Source organism: Typopeltis vanoorti, chromosome 6, assembly GCF_054136105.1.
Source record: "Typopeltis vanoorti isolate ZY-2024b chromosome 6, IOZ_Tvanoo_1.0, whole genome shotgun sequence".
NCBI classification, from domain to species: Eukaryota; Metazoa; Arthropoda; class Arachnida; order Uropygi; family Thelyphonidae; genus Typopeltis; species Typopeltis vanoorti.
Window position 1 is genome coordinate 30821913 of NC_143554.1, and position 19603 is coordinate 30841515.

The 19603-nt window shown below is 37.6% G+C and overlaps 1 protein-coding gene across 1 annotated transcript in view; it reads left to right on the forward strand.

Moving 5' to 3' along the window:
• The window catches only part of LOC150105358 (voltage-gated potassium channel subunit beta-2-like), a 740084-nt gene that overhangs the window by 425110 nt on the left and 295371 nt on the right, over positions 1-19603 (forward strand). Inside the window, exon 10 of the mRNA XM_090393939.1 lies at positions 14225-14311. Coding sequence (XP_090250065.1) covers positions 14225-14311 — 87 coding nt within the window. The remainder of the gene's footprint in view (positions 1-14224; positions 14312-19603) is intronic.

Genomic DNA, 19603 nt, shown 5'->3' on the forward strand with positions numbered 1-19603 from the left:
GGTTTCTTGTATCAGGAGGATATTAATTTTGTGTGTTAACATTAGCCTCCAGACAGCGCTTTGCACAAAGGGGTTGCGTAGTCCGTTAGTGTTTAAAGTTGCGATTTTAACTTCCATGGTGGTGTTAGAATGAGGGGGGGACGTTATCTGGTGTTTGTTTTATGAAGGCCGGTTCTGGTTCCTCGTCGGAGCTGGTTGCACTTTGAGCATCCGAGACAATTACGAGCCTGTCTGTAGAGTCCCTGTCTTCGTCAGAGTCCATTTCGTGGACTTGGGGTTGTGCCATTTGATCCATTACTGGGGGTAGGCTCTCTAACATTGTAACGTCATTGTCGAGGGGCTTTGCGCCTATTGTTCGACGTTGACCTGTGGTCTCTGTTTCGTCCTCCGATGACATCATGCTGCTTTGTTTCGCTTTTTTCTTTTCCTGTGATTCCGTTTCTCTTGCGCGCATTGTTGGGGCGCTGGGTGTGACCTCTTCCTCTTTCCTGCAAGCTTCATGGTTTGCCACATTGATGCTGGTGATGTTCTGTGTGTGGCGGCTTGCCTTGGGTATCTTTGGGGTGTTCGTTTCCGTTGCTGCTTCCTTTTCAGCCTGTTGGCCGAGCTCCGGAAAATCGCTCCTTGATATTTTCTCAGGGTTCCCGATGGGCGTTGCCCTAATCGGTGTTATGGTCCCTCCTGTTGCTTCTGAGTGTGTCTTGTTCGGACATGTGTCCAATTTGTGGGTCAGAGCCCCACACTTAATACAGGGTTCTGTACAGCTTTCTATTTTATGCTTTGACGATTTGCAATTTCTGCATTGTATTCGAGGGCAATCTGCCCCAAGGTGTTCCTCCGAATTACATCTAAAGCACCTTTTTTTCACACCTGGGTAGTTCACCATTACCCTCGTTCCCCCCAAAAAAACAAAATTGGGGACTTCTTTTTTCATGTCAATCTGTATTTCAACGTCTCCTGTTTTCCATCCTTTATAGTCGGCGTGCTCAAGTGCTTTAATCTCATGGATTTCCCCCCATTGACTGAAGAATTTCTTGACTTCAGGTTCATTCTCTAGGTATTCTAGTGGAAACCTGGTTATTTTTAGCGTTTTGCGTAGGCTCCCTACTAGAAACGGTCTGATTGTTTGCCCACAACAAATGAAACTCTCTAATAATTTCTTTTTTGTTTGTTCGCTTTTGACCACTATTTGGAATCTATTGTTCCCATAAGGTATAAAACCGTATATATTTTCAGCCCCTACTGTTTCGATTAGAGCTCTCGCTAACGCCCGCTGATCTACGGGCTTCGTGAGCTCGATACCGAGCGTTCTAGTTCTAGGCAAAAAATGCGACATGGTTACCAAAATTCCTGACTACTGGGTGTAGAAAGGGGATGTAAGGGAGGGCAAAATCGAGGAACGCTGGGCGTTCCTCGCCGCAAACAAAGCGATACCAGAATAGACGGATAAAACAGGCAATAAAAAGAAAAAAAAGGTCTTACCAAAGCTGGGGTACTACTGTGGAATCTGAGCATGGAGCTCTCTTTTCGGGCCGTTGAAACTGGATCTTCTTGAGAGGTAGACGTCTGCCTTCGGCCGGAGCTTTCTCGGGGGTCCTCGGGAACTGTCTCTGGAATCCGCTGCGTTCTGTCGATGTCGATATTAAGGTCTCTTCAGTGGGAGCCAGGCCCAAGCTGAGATACCAGGCAGAAGCATTCGCAGGTCATCTCTACCTATAGGTGTTGCCAAATGGTGTGCCACCCTTTTTTAACAAATTACTCTGGATTTAGAGAAAGATGTTGAAAGTTTATTTTTCACTTGGTTAGAGTATAATAAATTTAGTTTAATCCTTTATCCAAGTGTGAGCAAACAAAGTTTGCGCCTGAAAGTATCTTCAGAACTGGGGTAAGGTGGTACAACCAGGGCAACTCGTTGCAAAGGTGGAGCAAGATACCAACACTCCTGTCTCAGTATCTCCTATAATGCAAAACACATCTCCTGGTGTTGTACCACCTTACCCCAGTCCTGAAGATACTTTCAGGTGCAAACTTTGTTTGCTCACACTTGGATAAAGGATTAAACTAAATTTATTATACTCTAACCAAGTGAAAAATAAACTTGCAACATCTTTCTCTAAATCCAGAGTAATTTGTTAAAAAAGGGTGGCACACCATTTGGCAACTCCTATAGGTAGAGATGACCTGCGAATGCTTCTGCCTGGTATCTCAGCTTGGACCTGGCTCCCACTGAAGACACCTCAACAAAGGTCGAAACTAGTCTGGGTAGTGGCCCTTCCCTTAATGCATAACATTAGACATATCCGCAAGGAGATGTGTTTTGTATTATATAGGAGATACTGAGACAGGAGTGTTGGTAGCTTGCTCCACCTTTGCAACGAGTTGCCCTGGTGTTCTACCACCTTACCCCAGTCCTGAAGATACTTTCAGGCGCAAACTTTGTGTTTGCTCACACTTGGATAAAACAGCTGGGACCTGGCTCCCACTGAAGAGACCTCAATAAAGGTCGAAACTAGTCTGGGTAGTGGCCCTTCCCTTAATGCATAACATTAGACATATCCGCAAGGAGATGTGTTTTGCATTATAGGAGATATACTGAGACAGGAGTGTTGGTAGCTTGCTCCACCTTTGCAACGAGTTGTCCTGGTGTTGTACCACCTTACCCCAGTCCTGAAGATACTTTCAGGCGCAAACTTTGTTTGCTCACACTTGGATAAAGGATTAAACTAAATTTATTATACTCTAACCAAGTGAAAAATAAACTTCAACATCTTAGAACGTTTATGCAAAAAAAGTTGGGAAACTTTTCTGCATCAACCAAATCTAAATAGAAGTGATGTTTTAAATTATCCCTCTTATGGGAATTAGTTCTTGTTTACAAGTTCCATAATTAATTAAATTTAATTAATTATTTTTTATATATTATTTATGTTTTTAAAATCTCTTGTTAAAATTATTTTTACTAGAACGATAATGTATTTAGACCATGAAGCTCTACATCATTCACATGCAGTTTGCACATTTTCATAATTGAATCTACTAATTTGTGTTCTAGTTGTTTAATTTGAATGTTATACTCATTAAGATACCCTTGATAAGGGGGGGGGGCAAAAAATTTATAACAATAAAATATTTACTTACGTGAAATTATTACGTTTAACTAATTATCATGTCTTATGTTCCAATTCATCATGTTATATAATTCAGAAGAACCACTTCATCAAATTAAATGTCTCTCCAGTGTTTTGTCATCAAAACGCAAGCCACATGGCAAAATTATTATTATTCTTGAGGCCCTTCATGGAGCTACATGACTCGCCAGAGTAGGCCCATCTTAGTTAACACAAAATATCTATCATACCACTCCTTAAATTCATTCACTGTTCATGTTCTCACTATCATATCCTTGATTTCAACCATTCTCCCTGAAAAAACCATGTCTTACCATCTTGTTCATAAATTCCATTTGTAACTTCCAGAGATAGCCCATTGTTCTTCCCTGTGAAACATCTCCTAGCATCAATCAACCCTTTAACTGCCTCTCAACCATTTAAATGTCTCAGTCATATCACCTCTTTGTCTTCTATCCACCAAACTCTGAGGCAAATTCCCCTTCACATTCCCTTCACTCTATCCTCGTAACTAAGCAAGATGTGGTGTTATTAGGGTTTTATACAATGGAATTACCACTCTTCTGTCTTTGCTAGGTAGCATCCTTCTCAGTATTGCATAAAGCCTCTGGGTTATCATCACCTCAAGATCTCTTGCCTCATCAATTTCTGCTAGTACATCAGAGTATGCAGTCTCCCATCAGTGGATTCTAATTTTCAAGACTTTACATTTATTCTGTAAAGTGACATCTGCACTTCATTTTTCCATCTGCTCAACTTATTCAAATCCTGTTGAAAGCCAACTTCACATCAGCACCATTATGAGTTACTCTTCACAGCTTTACATCATCTGCAAATAACTAAATACCCCCCCCCCCCCACACACACACAATCCACTGACTTTTCATTGATATAAAAGTTGAAGAATACAGGTCAAAGAACTGAGCTCTGTGGAACTCCACTTGTGACTTCTGCTTCCTTGACACCACCTCCTCATGTACAACTTTTTGACATCTATCAGCCAGTCAGTCACCATTCTGATTCACTAATCTGGTATCTAAACCTATATGCAGTAACTTATTCAAGCTTATCATGTGGCACTCTGTCAGATACCTCTGTAAAATAATAAAAAATAATGACTGTATATGCCCTTTTCTTATCGACTGCTCTTGTTACTTCATTATAAAAGGCAATCAGATTACTAAAACAAGAGTGCCCCTTAACAGATCCATGTTGACCCTCATCTACCCAATGTTATATAAAATCTCTCACTAATTTCTCTAAAATCTTAACAACTACAAAAGAAACACTGGTCTATAGTTTGACACTTCCATTCTACTACAAACTCTTATGTGATAGTACTATCTTATCCTCCTTCCATTCCCAGGTCACCTTTCTCATAGCCAGACTTACTAAAACACCAGGCCAATATAGCTTTCAGTTTCTTAGCACGTTGTCTTAAAATCCCATCCAGTCCCACTACCTTATTGACATCCAGAATACTCAGCATTTGAAACACACTCTCCTCATGTGCTTCCAAATCTTGAACCCTCCGAATCTCTCTAGTAATAAAATGCACCTTTCCAGGATGAAATATCTCAATAAAGTAATTATTAAATAACTCTACTATGTCTTCTACATCAGTCACTTGCCTCCCATTTTCATCTAACGTCATCATCCTTCCACAATCATTTCTCCTCCTACATAATTTCATTATGTTGGAGGAGTATCTCCGGCCACATAATGAAACAATTGCTAGGATTTATCTTTGATTGCATGTTTAATCTCCTCTTGTATTCCAGTTTTGTCTTCCTTACTATCCTGGTCACTTTCCAGGATTAAATCTTATATTCCTCATACAGCTGCATTCCACCTCTCTCCTTATACTTTTCCCATAACCTCCTTTTTTTCATCTGCAGTTCCTGTTTATTTCATTAGTCATCCACATTAAACCATATCATGTTCTCTTTTCACTTGAAGTATACAATTTTCCATTGCTGCTAATAAATATTTCTTCACTATTTCTTATGCATGGGTGATATCCCACTCTTCCAGTTCTTCCATCCTTGAAACTGTTTCAAGCTAATGTCTGAGATTATTATAATCACCTACCTTATTATTCCACATTAATTCCTTTCTCCTTGATACTTCTTCATGCCTTTACATCATCCAGATCAAGGCAACATGGTCACGCTCTCTCTCTCTCTCTCTCTCTCTCTCCCTCCCACCAGGGGGCAGGGATAACATGTCAGTTACGGTCATATCTTCTGATGCTAGGACTAGATCCAAAACTCTTGAATCTCATGTTCCTTCTACTGCATATTGCCTATGACATTCTTAAGTTCCTTAAGAATTAAAAATTCCATTCCTTACTACTATATGTTGTTTCCTCTTCCCTGTTTATACTACTACAATTTTAATTTTCTATGATGAAGATCACTCATTTTGCATTTATCAAATATAACTGCCTAAACATCTGTTCTTAATTTTCTGTGTTCCCTGGCTTATAGCAATATCCTATTAAATATCCTGTTCTGCCCACCTCTACCTGATAGCATATGTCCTCAAAACCATTAATGTACTTCTCTCCAAATTCTCCAACTCTGAGATGAATCAACTCATCACTCACCATAAGTAATACTCCACCACATCATTTGTTCTTCATATCCTGCCAAAATATTCTATATCTTTCTATTCCTGTCAGGACATCATTTTTGTCAGCTGTGTTTCACTGATTACAATAATATTTGGACAGGCTGAGGATAATAGTACTGCTAATTCATTTCCTTTATTCCTGATGTCCTGAAATTTGTATAAAAAACATTAATGCCTTGTCAGTATATCTATACTTATTATTATTTCCTTTAGACTGCATTTGTTTGTGCAATATACAATAATATTTTCCCATCTTCCAAATGATTATTCCTACAATTGGCAACCCCTATATCATCCATACTAGCAACTCTAAATTCCCTGCCTTAACACACTCACTCGCCCAGAAAACCATCTCTAATCTCCCAGGTTGTGTACATCTTTACTTGTTCAAATGCAGTGTATCTTTCTTACAGCTCTCTTCTATCCTCAAAAGACACTCCAATCATAGCAGTAGTTTTGAGGTGCGATAAAAAAAGGTGTTTTTAATTAGTGTATAGTGTGGCTTTCGTTGTTAATTGTGCTGTATTCTTTTCAGTTTGGATACAAGTGTCCTTCAGTGGTATTGTACTTGAAATCTTTTTTGTTGTTTATGTTGCATTTGCTACTTGTTTGTTGTACTACTTCAGCTTCTAAAGATGGCATCCATAAAAAACATATACATCAGCGACACGGAAGACCTGTATGAAAGTCTGGCTTTGCCTTGGATTTTTTCGCAGTGGATACGTCGTGAAAACTGCTATATGTTTGCACTGAAAAATGTGAAAGATCTGTGCACTGTTTGGGTAAACAAGAAGAAGGAAAGCGTTAGCATATGTGAAAAGTGTCTGGATAGATTAGAGCTATTAGGAATGGGAGCAAATGTTGGGACCATAGTAGAAGAGCTTTGGCAGTAGTTAATGAAAATGAAAAGTGAAATGAAACATCTTGAAGAGGATATTAAACAGCTAAAGGAGAGATTAGCTTATGATAAGGAGAAAGTTAATATTATAAAGAAAGAATCAAAGGATAGTTGTATATCAGTGTATGGGGACTCGATCATTAGAGGTGTGATAATAAAGTGCACAAAAGATGCTTTTCTGGTGGAACAATAAAGCAAATAACCGATGTCTTGCAGAAAAGGAAATACCAGGCATCAAAATTAGCAGTAGTTGTGGGCACAAATGACTTAGTTGGGGAGAAGAAGAATGTTGATAGAAACTTGAGGAAGTTGTTGCAGCAGGTAAAGAAGGATAGTGTTGTTGGGAAAGTCATAGGAGTGTTGCCCAGATATGATAACAGTGAATTCAGAAGAAGAGCAGAGATAATGAATAATAAGATGGCTGAGTTGTGTGAGGCAAAAGGGGTTCAATTTGTAAATCTGTGGAGTGAATTTGAAGGGAAGTTCAAATGATATAAATCTGATGGATTACATTTGAATGGGTTTGGTTTTGGGCATTTAGAAAGGCTAATGTTTTCTGAGAAGGCACAGAGTCAAGAAGCTAATGTAGCAAATGATCAGAGTCTACCTGTGAAACAGAATAGCACAAATCAAGAGGTTGTACAGCAGGAGCAAGATGGATATGAGGTTGAAGATGTGGTTGCAGCAGCACAAGGTGATGGAATGTATAAAGGTAAGGATGAGACAGGTAAGAATGGAAATCAGTCAGGATCAGAGAAATAATCCTGACTACACCTTATGCTCTTCGTGTATCTGATCACTAGATCAAATCCATGAAGAGTATAAGGTGCAGCCTAGGAAGGTGACGAGCATGGTAAAGAAAGAAAAAGTGCAGTATGAGAGGAGATTGGCTGGTCAGGCCAAGGTTAACTCGGGGGAATTTTTCTGCTATATGGCAAGCAAGAGGAAAATACTTATATCAGATTAACACTGGTCGATTGTCACGGTAGCAGATGAACAGCTGCAAAGGATATAGTGAAATTATTGAATGAGCACTTTATCAGCATATATCATACTGGTGTAAATGATCCGGTGCAATATATAGAAGAGAAGCAAGTATTAGGAGAATTGAAAGTGAAAGAAACAGTGGTGTATCAGATGTTGGTTGGGTTAGATGTGAATAAGGCTGTAGGAATAGATGCCATATCATCACGTATGCTTAAGGAATGTGCATCACAGTTGGTTATGTCCTTGACCTGTTTATTTAATGAAAGTCTTACAGTGGGTTGAATTCCTAAGGAGTGGAAAGAAAGCAAAATAGTACCACTCAACAAGCATGGTTCTAAGACAGAAGTTCTCCAACTATAGGCAAGTCTATATAACTGCAGTTGTGGTCAAGTTGTTGTAGAGATTGATAAGGAATAGAATACAGAATTGGGTTGATGGACATGGCATCTTTATGAAGGTCAGCATGGATTTGTAAAGGGTAGGTCCTGTTTCAGTAATTTACTTGCATTTTATGATAGGTGACGAGTGTGTTAGATAAGGGAGAATCATATACAGTGACATTCTTAGACTTTGCAAAAGCATTTAATAGATTACTACATGATAAGTTGGTGTACAAGCTGCAGAGGATGGGAATAGACAGTATATTGGATCAGAGATTCGCTCTCTGAACGATACCAGCAGGTTGTGTGTGATGGAGCAGTGTCTCAAAAAAGAAGGGTAACTAGTGGCATGCCCCACGGGTTCTGTTCTTGAGAACCCTGCTGTTTAACTTGTTTGTAAACGATATATCATATGGACTGACTGGGGATCTTCAGTTATTTGCTGATAATGAAAAGTTGGGAAAAATGTTATAAGTAGCACTGCTGATACTGAATCTCTTCCGGAAGATTTAAATAGACTTTTTACTTGGACAAAAGTGTGGGGTTGTAGTTTTAATATCACTAAGTGCAAGTGTTGCATTTTGGAGTGCAGAAATATAAAGCTATGTACTATATGGATGTGCTGTACTGCAGGAAGTGGATGAGATTAGAGATTTTGGAGTGATGGTTGACAGTAGACTGAAGTTTGGAGGGGATATTGCTAGTGTTGCAAAGGCTGCACACGTAGTGCTGCTATGATAAAAAGTACTCTAACATGCAAGGATAAGGAAGTGGTTGTGCCACTGTATAAGGCTCTGGTCAGACCACACTTGGACTACTGTGCTCAGTTCTGGTCAACCTCTCTCTCTCTCTCTCTCCATAGCCAGCATTCCAAACTCCCGATATTGTCTTAGTCACTCGTCTCTGGGCTCTCAACACATCACATTGGAAACCTGTCGAAGAAATGTGGATTGCAGAGTTTGGTGGATAGGAGGAAGAGAGGTGATATGATAGAGACATTTAAGTTAGTGAGAGGATTATATCAGCTTAATCAGAGGGGGATTATAAAAAAGTAGAAGGCGAGAGGGGAAGAACCAGAGATCATTCCTGGAAGTTAGGTAAAAGTGTGGGGAAGGGGGGGAATGCGAGGAGTAGATTTTTTACATGGAGAATTGTCAGTGAATGGAATGCATTACTAGAATGTGTTGTTAATGCAAGGAGTGTTAACGACTTTAAGATTCTATATAATAAATATGTTGTCAGTTGAATGAACTGTCCATGATGAGTCTGTCGACTCCACGGAGGATGTAATAATAATAATAATAATAATAATCCATTCTCTCTTTTGACACATTCTCGCTATCATGTCATTCAATACTTATGCTATTCTCCTCAACTCTGCATTATCATAAGTGGGTAACATGCCCACTATATCCCTTACAGTCTCAAACATTAACCTCAGATCTCTCGCTACCCAATTTATACTACCTCTCAGGGCCATTCTTACCAACTTTTATCATCATCTCATCCACAATTTCACCTTACTCAATTGCCATAGTCACACTCTCTATTGTTCCTCCAGGAAGCACTTGTGGCATTTTATTTTTCACTCTCCAAATCATTGAATGTCCAGATAAAGAATTTTCTCAGTGGTGAAACTACCATCATCTTATCTCCTTACCCCACTGTGCAAAGATAAGATTCATTATAATTTTATTTTTTCTTAAAAAGAAAAAAATATTGCAAATTGCATTAATTAAGAATAGTTGTGGATCATAAAGTATCATTTAAATACAGTGTGTGTGTGTGTGTGTGTACTGTATTTCTCTGTATTAATAAAATAATTATTAATTTAATCATATAATAATATCTCTTATTATTATTATTATTACGTGACACCTCCAGGGAGTCCAAAGACTTATCGAGGAGGGCACCTACTCTACAACTCTCTGTCTCCACCAATGCCATCTGTTGCCCACCACCATTAGTATTTTCACAAACAATCACAAGCATCCATGCCGGGATTCAAACCTGCAGCCTTTTGGCTGGAGAGCAGATATGCTAACCACTCGGCCAACCAGACCACCATATTATTATATTGTTATATTATTATTATTATTATTTACCAAAGAAAGATCCATATAGCTTCATTTTCCCCATGTAAAATAAATAGAAATAGGGCATATTAAAGATCCAAACTTATTTCAAAGCCGAGTGCATGTAGAAACTTGGAAATTTTTCAAATTTTGACCAGACAGTTTACAAGAATGCAATCCTCACAATTGGAGTGATGTGAAAGTATTGTTATTATTTGCCTGAATTCCATTGAGTCACATGACTCATTGTGGGAGGTCAGTACAAAGTCTATAATACTATTCCTTAAATTCATCCATATTCATTCATTCATCTTCATGTTCTCTACCTTCTCAGCAATGCATTTTATGCTCCTATACTCTCCATGCAAAAATACTACTTCTAACCTTTTTACTCACCATGCCCTTTTCAACTTCCAGGGATAGCCTCTTGTCCTTGCTCCTTCCCCCTCATTCCTACCATATGAAAAACTCTTCAGTGTTAAAATCATAATAACACATCAACAGCTTAAATGTCTGCATCACATCCACCCCACCTTTGTCTTCTATCCTCCAAACTCTGCAGTCTGCAAGCCCTCAGTCTGTTACAATAAGCAACATTATACAGTCTTGGTATCATTTTTGTTATCTGTCTCTTCATCCTCTCTAAGGTTACTTCATCCCCTTCAAATCCTGGTGACCATATCCAAGCACAAAAATCTAGAGGTGGTCAAATCAAAGTTTTTATACAATTGGAAGAGCATACTTTTATTTCTTCTAGTCAATGTTCTCCTCAACATTGACTATGAGAGATAAAAGTATGCTGGTAGCCAATGTTCTCCTGAATATTGCTGCAATTCTCTGAGATATCTTCACAACCTTTGCAATATGTCCTAGGCACTTCAATCTATCCACAATCACCCTGAGATCCCTTGCTTCCTCTTCTTCTTCCAGTATAACTCCACTAAATGAGTAGGAAGCATCCCATCTGCGGATCCCAAATTTTAAAATGTTACATTTAGTTACATTAAATTGAAGAGCAAAACATTAGCACTATTACTAATAACCCTCACAAGCTTTATATCATTTGCAAACAGCTGAACATCTCCCTAATCCGTTGACAATATCATTGACATAAAGATTGAACAGTAACGATCATATTGGAACTTTACATAAGTAAAGTTCTTTACATTACTTTACTTATGGAACTTTACTTACTTATAACCTTCCTACTCCCTGATATACAACCCCCATACATAACTCTCTGATATCTATCAGAGAGCCAATCACCAATTCAGTCCAATAATCTGATATTCAAAACTAAAAAATCAACTTGTCATGTACCCCCACCCATCAAATGCCTTTATAAAAATAAAAATATTAAAAAAAATTACAGTGTATGCCTTACCCCCCTCATCCACTCTTGTTATTCTACTGTAAAATGTTATTAGATTACTAAAACAAGAGCACGCCTTTACAATCCATGCTGGCCTGCATAAAGAATATTGATCTCATCTGCCCAATTCTTTATACGAGCTCTTACCAGTTTCTCCAAAATTTTAACAACTACAGAAGAAATACAAACAGGCCTATAGTTTGATGCATCCATTGTACTGCCACCCTTATTCAATGATACTATTTTATCTTACTCTCCTTCCATTCTCGGAATCTGTCCCATTGCAAGACATTTATTAAACAGCTAAGCTAATGGCAATCAGTTGCATAGCACATTCCTGTAAAATGTGTGGTGAAATTTTCCATCTAGGCCACCTGTCTTATTAATATTTAGACTACACAGTATTCAGAATACATAATTTTCCTTCACTTCTAACACTTCGTTACGCATTATACTTCTAGGAATAAAGCCTGCTGTAACAGGATGAAACATTAATAAAGTTATCATTTAATAGCTCAACTATGTCATCTGCTTTAGTCAGGTAATTCCTATCTCCATCATGCAAGGTAATCTTTCCACTACATCATTTTTCCTTCTGCTCGCCACATAGCAAAAAAACTCCTTGGGATTCTCCTTGGATTGCAGCATCAGTCTCTTCTTGTTCAAAATTTTCTTTCTTTACAATACTAGTCACTTTCCTATCCTGAGTGCTATATTCCTCATGCAACTGTTCTCCATCTCTCTTTATAATTTTTATAATTACAATAATCTCTTTTTCTTCTGCAATTGCCCATTTGACTCCAGATTTCTCATCTTCTCACTTGATGTATACATTATGTCATTGCATAATCAACTTTTTCTTAAGTATCTCTCATGCACTGATGATTCCTCTTCAAATTCTTTCATTCATTGTACTGATGAAAGCTGGTTTCTAAGTCTGTTACAGTGGCCTGATTTATAATTTCACATAAATTCTTTCTGTTTTGATACCTCCACATGCCTATTCATCCTGCAGGTCAGCACTCCAGGTAGGACTAATTGTGTAAGCAAAGGCAACTCTGATGCTGAAGATTGTATTCTCATAAGCTCTCGGGTCAAATTTTCAAAACTTTCCAAGTTTGTACATATATTCAGCTTTGAAATAAGGGTGGATCTTTAATATCCCCTATTTCTATTTATTTCACCTTGCCAAAATGAAGCTGTATGACACTCTTTCTTTGATAATTACTATTATGCACTGACTGAGAGTTCACTTATGAAAAAATAGAACTCTCTGACATAGAACTGTTTTGGTATTGGATAGGAGTTTTTGTCCTCTTAAGAGATCTGAAGAAACTCAATTAGTTTTAGAAACAGCTGTCAGGCCTACGAAACTTTTCTGAAAAGCATTAATAAAAGGCAACTATATGAACTCCTGGGAAATGCTCATGTCTTTCAACAAGAAAAGGCAACTCTGATGCCTAGGATTGTATTCTCATAAGCTCTCTGGTCAAATTTTTGAAATTTCAAAGTTTTTACTTACATTTGGCTTTTTATTATTAGTACAAGTATTCAGGACCATGATTTAGTCATAAGACTCATTGTGGGAGGTCCTTCTTAAACATGTTAAAGTGTATCATTCCATTCCTTGTACTTATTTACTTCATTGGTCCAACCATTCTCCATGCTAAAAAAGCCACTCCTCATCCTCTTATGCAACACCTCCATTTGTCATTTTCAAGGATGGCTCCTTGTCCTTACCCCCTTCCTCTTGTTCTACCATATGAAAGGACTCCTTAGTGTCATTCCTGCAACTACTTCTCAGCAGTTAAAATGTCTCAATCATATCACCTCTCCTTTTTCTATCTATCAAACTCTGCAGTCTACATGCCCTCAGTCTATCCTCATAGCTAACACTGCACAGTCCTGATATCATTTTTGTTATCTGCCTTGTACCTTCTCCAAGGTTAATTTATCCCCTTCAAATCCTGGTGACCAAATCTGAGAACAGTAATCCAGCTGTGGTCTGATTAGGGCTTCATATTAGTACATCTGTTATATATCTATTATAATAATATCTAATATAATATGATGATTATTTCATGTTTTTTAACAATTGTGGAATTATTCTAAGAAAATGTTATTATTATTTATTTTGTTTTGTCTTTTGAAAAAAAAAAAAAACTGTTCGAAATGAGCAGTAAACATCTCTATTTCCTAAATTCAGTGTTAACAAGTTTCCTTCAACTTTCATTCATCAAATTTCATTCATCATTTACTTTAGCCTGAAAATTAATATGATTTAATTTGTTGTATTATTTTTTAACCACCTTGCCTGCCATTATGGATCACATATGCATCCTCATACGCTTCATATCCATTATATTTCAATGTAATATCAATGGTAGTACAATTTTAATATGCACTTCGCATCCATGATAACCTTGATGTCTATAGACATCTTGGCCGGTAGCGTGGTTAATAAAAACAAAAAGGACACAGGGGATCCTGTGCAGTAAGTTAAATGACTGTTTCATGCAACTTAAGTGTTAAATAATATTATATTCATATGTAAAACAATAAAAAAAAAATAAAAACAGTGAAACAAATTTATTTTCAAAAAAATGCCTTGGATTAAATTATGCATGCACAAATGTAAGTAATACTAATTACATCGTTTTTTTTTCTTTTTTGTTTAAGGGCAGGGAAACAGTGCATAATTATCATTGCCAGTCTCATGATCTCTTTATTCAATTTTTCTACTTCTTTAGGATTACAGTCATCTTTAGAGAGATTACAACTAAGCTATGTAGATATAGTTTTTGTTAACAAAGCAGATCCAATGTGTCCAATGGAAGGTGAGTAAGATTTTTTCATTTCACACAATTGTAATAGGATATTAATTTATGGTGATTTGGAAAGTATTATTATTATCATCATCCTTATATCCTGCCATCCTTATAGAGTCAAAGTCTCATTGTCGGTGATCCCAGTATCACATATATCTCATCAAACTGTACTTGATTTACTGTCAGTACATCATTACACTCACAGGCAATGCATTCCACTCACAAGCTCTCTCTCCAAGCAAAAAGAAAATATATGCTGCCCACTTCCTGACCCCCATACCTTTTGTATACAGCTTCCAGAGATTGCCTCCTGTTCCACTCTGTGAAAGATCTCTTCACATTAATCAGTAACAACTCCTTATCAACTTAAATGTTTCAGTCATTAACCAACTCCTCCTATCAGTGAGCTTCTGCAAACCACATTTCCAAAATCTTTCTTCATATCCAACATTCCAGTGACACCAGAAACCACTTATAAGTCAGTAATCTCTAGATATTTTCCAGTATATATCCTGATCCCCTTAAAAACTAGGCAACCAAATCTTTGCACTGTAATTCATATACTATATATGATCAAAGCCTTATACAAAGGAACCATAATTTCATTGCTTCTATATCTCAGTGTTTTCTGCATGTTTTGATATTCTCACAATTTTAGCAGTGTGGCATAAATTTTAGGACTTTGTCTGTTCTTAAACTCCAGATGCTATATCTTGTTCATATTTGTAAGATATCCCCAAACAGTTATATATAATGCATCCCATCTTTACTTTCCAAATTTTGAAAGATTACACTTTACAGCACTGATCTGTCTACTCCACTCCACTTGCAGTTTATCCTGTAAAGCCATGAAATCTGTTTACTCCTCATACTTTTCCCATCCTTTACATCATCTTCAAAGAACTGAATTCTCATTTTAACAAAGAAATTAAAAAGCAGTTGTCCAGAAATAGATCCCTGTGGCACACCTGGTGACTTTCTAGAACAATGTTACTCATACACAGCTTGCTAATACTTATCAGACTGCCACTTTCCTATCCAACTCACTAGTATATTATCTGACTTCATTTAGTCTGTTCAAATCCTGCTAAAAAGCCACAATTACTATACTCATGATAGTTCCTCCAACTTTGCATCATCCACACAGAACTACATTTTGCAATTTAAATTTCTCTAGTGTGCTATCATAAAACATGGCAGGTTAAATGGAGCTCCAAACTATATGCACACTAATCTATTATCTAACCCACTGATTCCAATTTAATTACTAACTTTTAAATTGGTAATCTATCAAAGTTCTTTGAAGAATCTCGGTATACTGTTGTACGCATCTCCCTTGATGCATTTGTCGCCTTGTTGTAATATATCATTATTATTATTATCTGAGACCTCGAGAGATTCAAAGACTCAGCAAGGGAGGCTGTAAATCACCCAAACTGCTGTCATACCTTCCCTTAAATTCATCCGCACTACATGCACTCACTACCTCTAAAGGCAAACATTCCACTCACTTACTGCTCTGTGAGTGAGTGCAATAAACCTAGCTCTTACCCCTTTCTTGACTGCAAACAAACTTAGCTTCCATGGATGCCCCATGTTCTCTCCCCACCTTCCATATAATTATAATTATTATTATTATCATTTGGACTCCCTGGAGGTGTCCAAAGACTCATTGAGGGAGAATGTGCCAACACCATCGAACGATTGGGTCCCTTCTAACTACTAACCATGCTCAAACCTGCTTAACTTTTTGCGAGCCATTAGTAGCAGAGGCTCTACTAATCGACCAACCTTTGCTAGCAAAAATTTCATCAGACGATATCCTATAACACCCATTCAGCAGTTTATAGACCTATGTCATATCGCCCCCTCTTTCTCTTGTTAACCAGAGTCTGTAACCCACATAGTTTCAATCTGTCCTCGTAATCTAAATTCCATAATTCAAATATAATCTTTGTAACTGTTCTTTGTACCCTTTCCATAACTTCTTTATCCCCTTAGAACCCAGAGGCCAAATTTGTGTACAATAATCCAGGTGCAGTCTTATCAAGGCCTTATAGTCCACGCGGTTAGCCTAGTGGCTGTGCGCTTCGCAACCATATGACTGGGGAAGGAGTGTCTCAGGTTCGATTCCCGTCGAAGAGACATGAGGAATTTGAGAATCTTCCTCATCCATAGCCAAGTTAGTTGGTCTTGGGCACGGGCAGTAGGTTTTTCTGCAAGTTTATCTGGTGTTTTTCATCCTGCAAGCAGGCAAACCGGCACCATGAACACACACAGGATCTACAGCCATAAATACTTAACCCCCATGAGGGGGCTCAACTCGCCCCAATAGGGACAGGGGAGAAAAAGGGAGGAAACTCCATACGAATAAATAAATAAAGGCCTTATAAAGAGGCAAAAATGACTTCTTATCTGAATGTCTATTCTGACAATATAGCCAAATTAGCATAGCCTTTCCTTACTTAAATCATGCTAAGAGGTAGCTGACCACTTTTCTGACATATCACTTCATTATTCACCAAGTCAAGCTATCTTACTCCCAAAATATTTTTTAAACACCATTGATTAAAATATAATAATTTTGTTTAATCCTTTATCCAAGTGTGAGCAAACAAAGTTTACTCACACTTGGGTAAAAAATCCAAGACCAAGCTATCATCACTCCTATCTCAGTATCTCCCATAATGCAAAACACATCTCCTCGCATATATGTATAATGCATTAAGGGAAGGGCCACTATCCAGACCTGGCTCCAACTGGTCTCGTCAGTTGGAGCCAGGCCCAGAGTTGGAGATACCAATGCTGATAATATCATAATGCTGATATGTTTGTCAGGTATTCCATAAGTTCCATACAATTTTCTTATCAACTGATTTAAAAGCTTTTTGAAGTACAAAACACATGATCACAGGTTTCTGAAATTCTAAACATTTCTCAGTGATCTGTCAGTGAAAATATTTGTTCTATGCAGCTTCTTCTCTTTCTGAATCCACTTTGCTCATCTCTAAGTTGCTGTCAATCAAGTTGTATGATTGACAGCAACCAGTCACCAAATTCTTCTCATGACTTTTGTTTAGCTACCTCTTCCCATGACTTTTTTCCTCTTTAATCTTATAGGGCACATGCTGATTTGCTTGTTAGGAACTGTTAGAAAGAGTAAAAATCAATAATCAACAATTTTCTTCCCAATTAATTTGTTATTTATCAGGTCTTATAGTATTGGCAGATCTTGTATCTTCTTCTTCTTCTAAGGTGCTAATAGCATTAGTCCATCTATATCCTGATCTTCTGGATCTTTTCCCTACCATCATAGCACCAATTGGCAACTATAGTCCATTTTGTTTTACTGACCATACTACCTTAGATTATATCTGCTCACATATTCGTAAATGCTTACAGCATCAACTTCCTTCCTGATATCTTCATTTTTCATATGAGACATGTAAGTCATTGAATGGTATTTACCAGATTGATACCTGGGAGATTTTTCATATGGTAAAACGAGTGAAGGGGCCATTCCTTGGAAGTTGCAAAAGGAAGTAGGAAGTAAGAAATCAGTTGTTTGCATGGAGAATGGTAGGAGCATGGAATGCCTTGCTTGAGGAGATGGTGAAAGTGCAAATGTGGATGAGTTTAAGTAGTGCTATGATAGACTGTGTTGTCTAAGGTGGACCACCCAGAATGAGGCTTATGACTCCATTGAGGTCAGAAATAATAATTAATATTAGACCTCCATAGAGTGAAAAGACTCATTATGGGAGGTCAAAACTCTTACACAAAAAAAAAGATCATCAGTCCAATGGCTTAAACCCATTTAAAGTTTCTACACTCAGGCAGTTCTTTCCACTCACCAACTGCCTTCCATGCAAAGAACCTGCTTCTTACTCCCATGCACATACTCTCCTCATACAACTACTAGGGATGACCTCTTGTTCTGTCCTTGTCTCCCTCTACTCTATGAAAAATCTCCTCTATATTAACAACCCCTGGCCAACTTAAAGATTTTACTCATATCCCCTTTCTTTTGTCTTCTATTTATATAGCTCTTAAAATTGCATTCCCTCACTCTTTCTTCATTTCCCAGATTTCAAAGACCTGAAATGAGTAATGAATCTTCTCTGGAATCTCTCTAAGATATCCTTATCAGCTTGAAAACCAAGTGATCAGATCTGCACACAGTAACTGGAATCTTAAATGGAATCTGGAGACTTTTAAATAGATTAAGAACATTTTTATTGACACCTTTGTGATATGTATCTTCCACAATCTTACCAAAGTCTTCTTATGACTTTTGTCACATGTAGCTTTCTATTTACTCATAGTTTTTCTATCTTTCCACTGTATTTATAAAGATGCATGTTAATTTATTTACTATCTTGCAAAATATTATTTCTTCTTTTCCAAAACTTCCTCTTTAACTTTGTGAATCAACAATGAAGTACTCATTTTTCTGTCCTTGCAGTTATCTTCATCACATACTTCTTAGAATTTTGCCACTGGGTGTCTAAGGTCTGGTTCTTTTCAAGATCTTTTGTTTTTCTTTAATATTTGTATTTTTAAATTTGTATACAATTTTAAAATTTGTATACAAATGCTAGAAGTATAAGAAACAAGGCAGATGAAATAGTTGCACTAATTGCATCTGTTCACCCAAAAATTATTGGAATAAGTGAGACATGGTTAGAAGAGGATGACATCCTAACAGGAATAGAGATGGAAGGGTATGATGTGTTTCGTGAGGACAGAAGGGGTAAAAAGGTAGGGGGAGTGCTATTTATGATAGAGAAAGAGTTATGTCCATATAAAGTAGAGATGCAAGAGGAAAATAGTGCCAGTGGTTTTGAGGCAGTATGGTTTGAGATAGAGGTGAATGGAATCAAATACTTGGTGGGATGTTGTTAAGCCCAGGTAATGTAGATAGCAGTGATAATGAAATGTACAATGAAATTAGCCAAGTAAATAAGAAAAGGGTGATCATTATGGGTGATTTTAATTATGGCAATATAGACTGGAATGATGAGATAGCAACTGGAAGTAAAGAAAATGAGTTTCTTTAGTGTTTGAGGGATAACTACCTCAGACAGTATGTAACAGAGGGCACACGAGGATTGAGAGCCTTGGATTTCATCATCTCATCAGAGGATGTAATTATAAATGAGGTGTCAAATCATCCACCAATTGGAGAGAGTGACCATGAGGTGATTACCTGGGTGGTTGCCAGCAGTGTGTGGACATCTGTGAGAAAAGAGTGTATGTGGAACTATAAGGGAGGGTGATTATGAAGAGCTCAGGAGACAG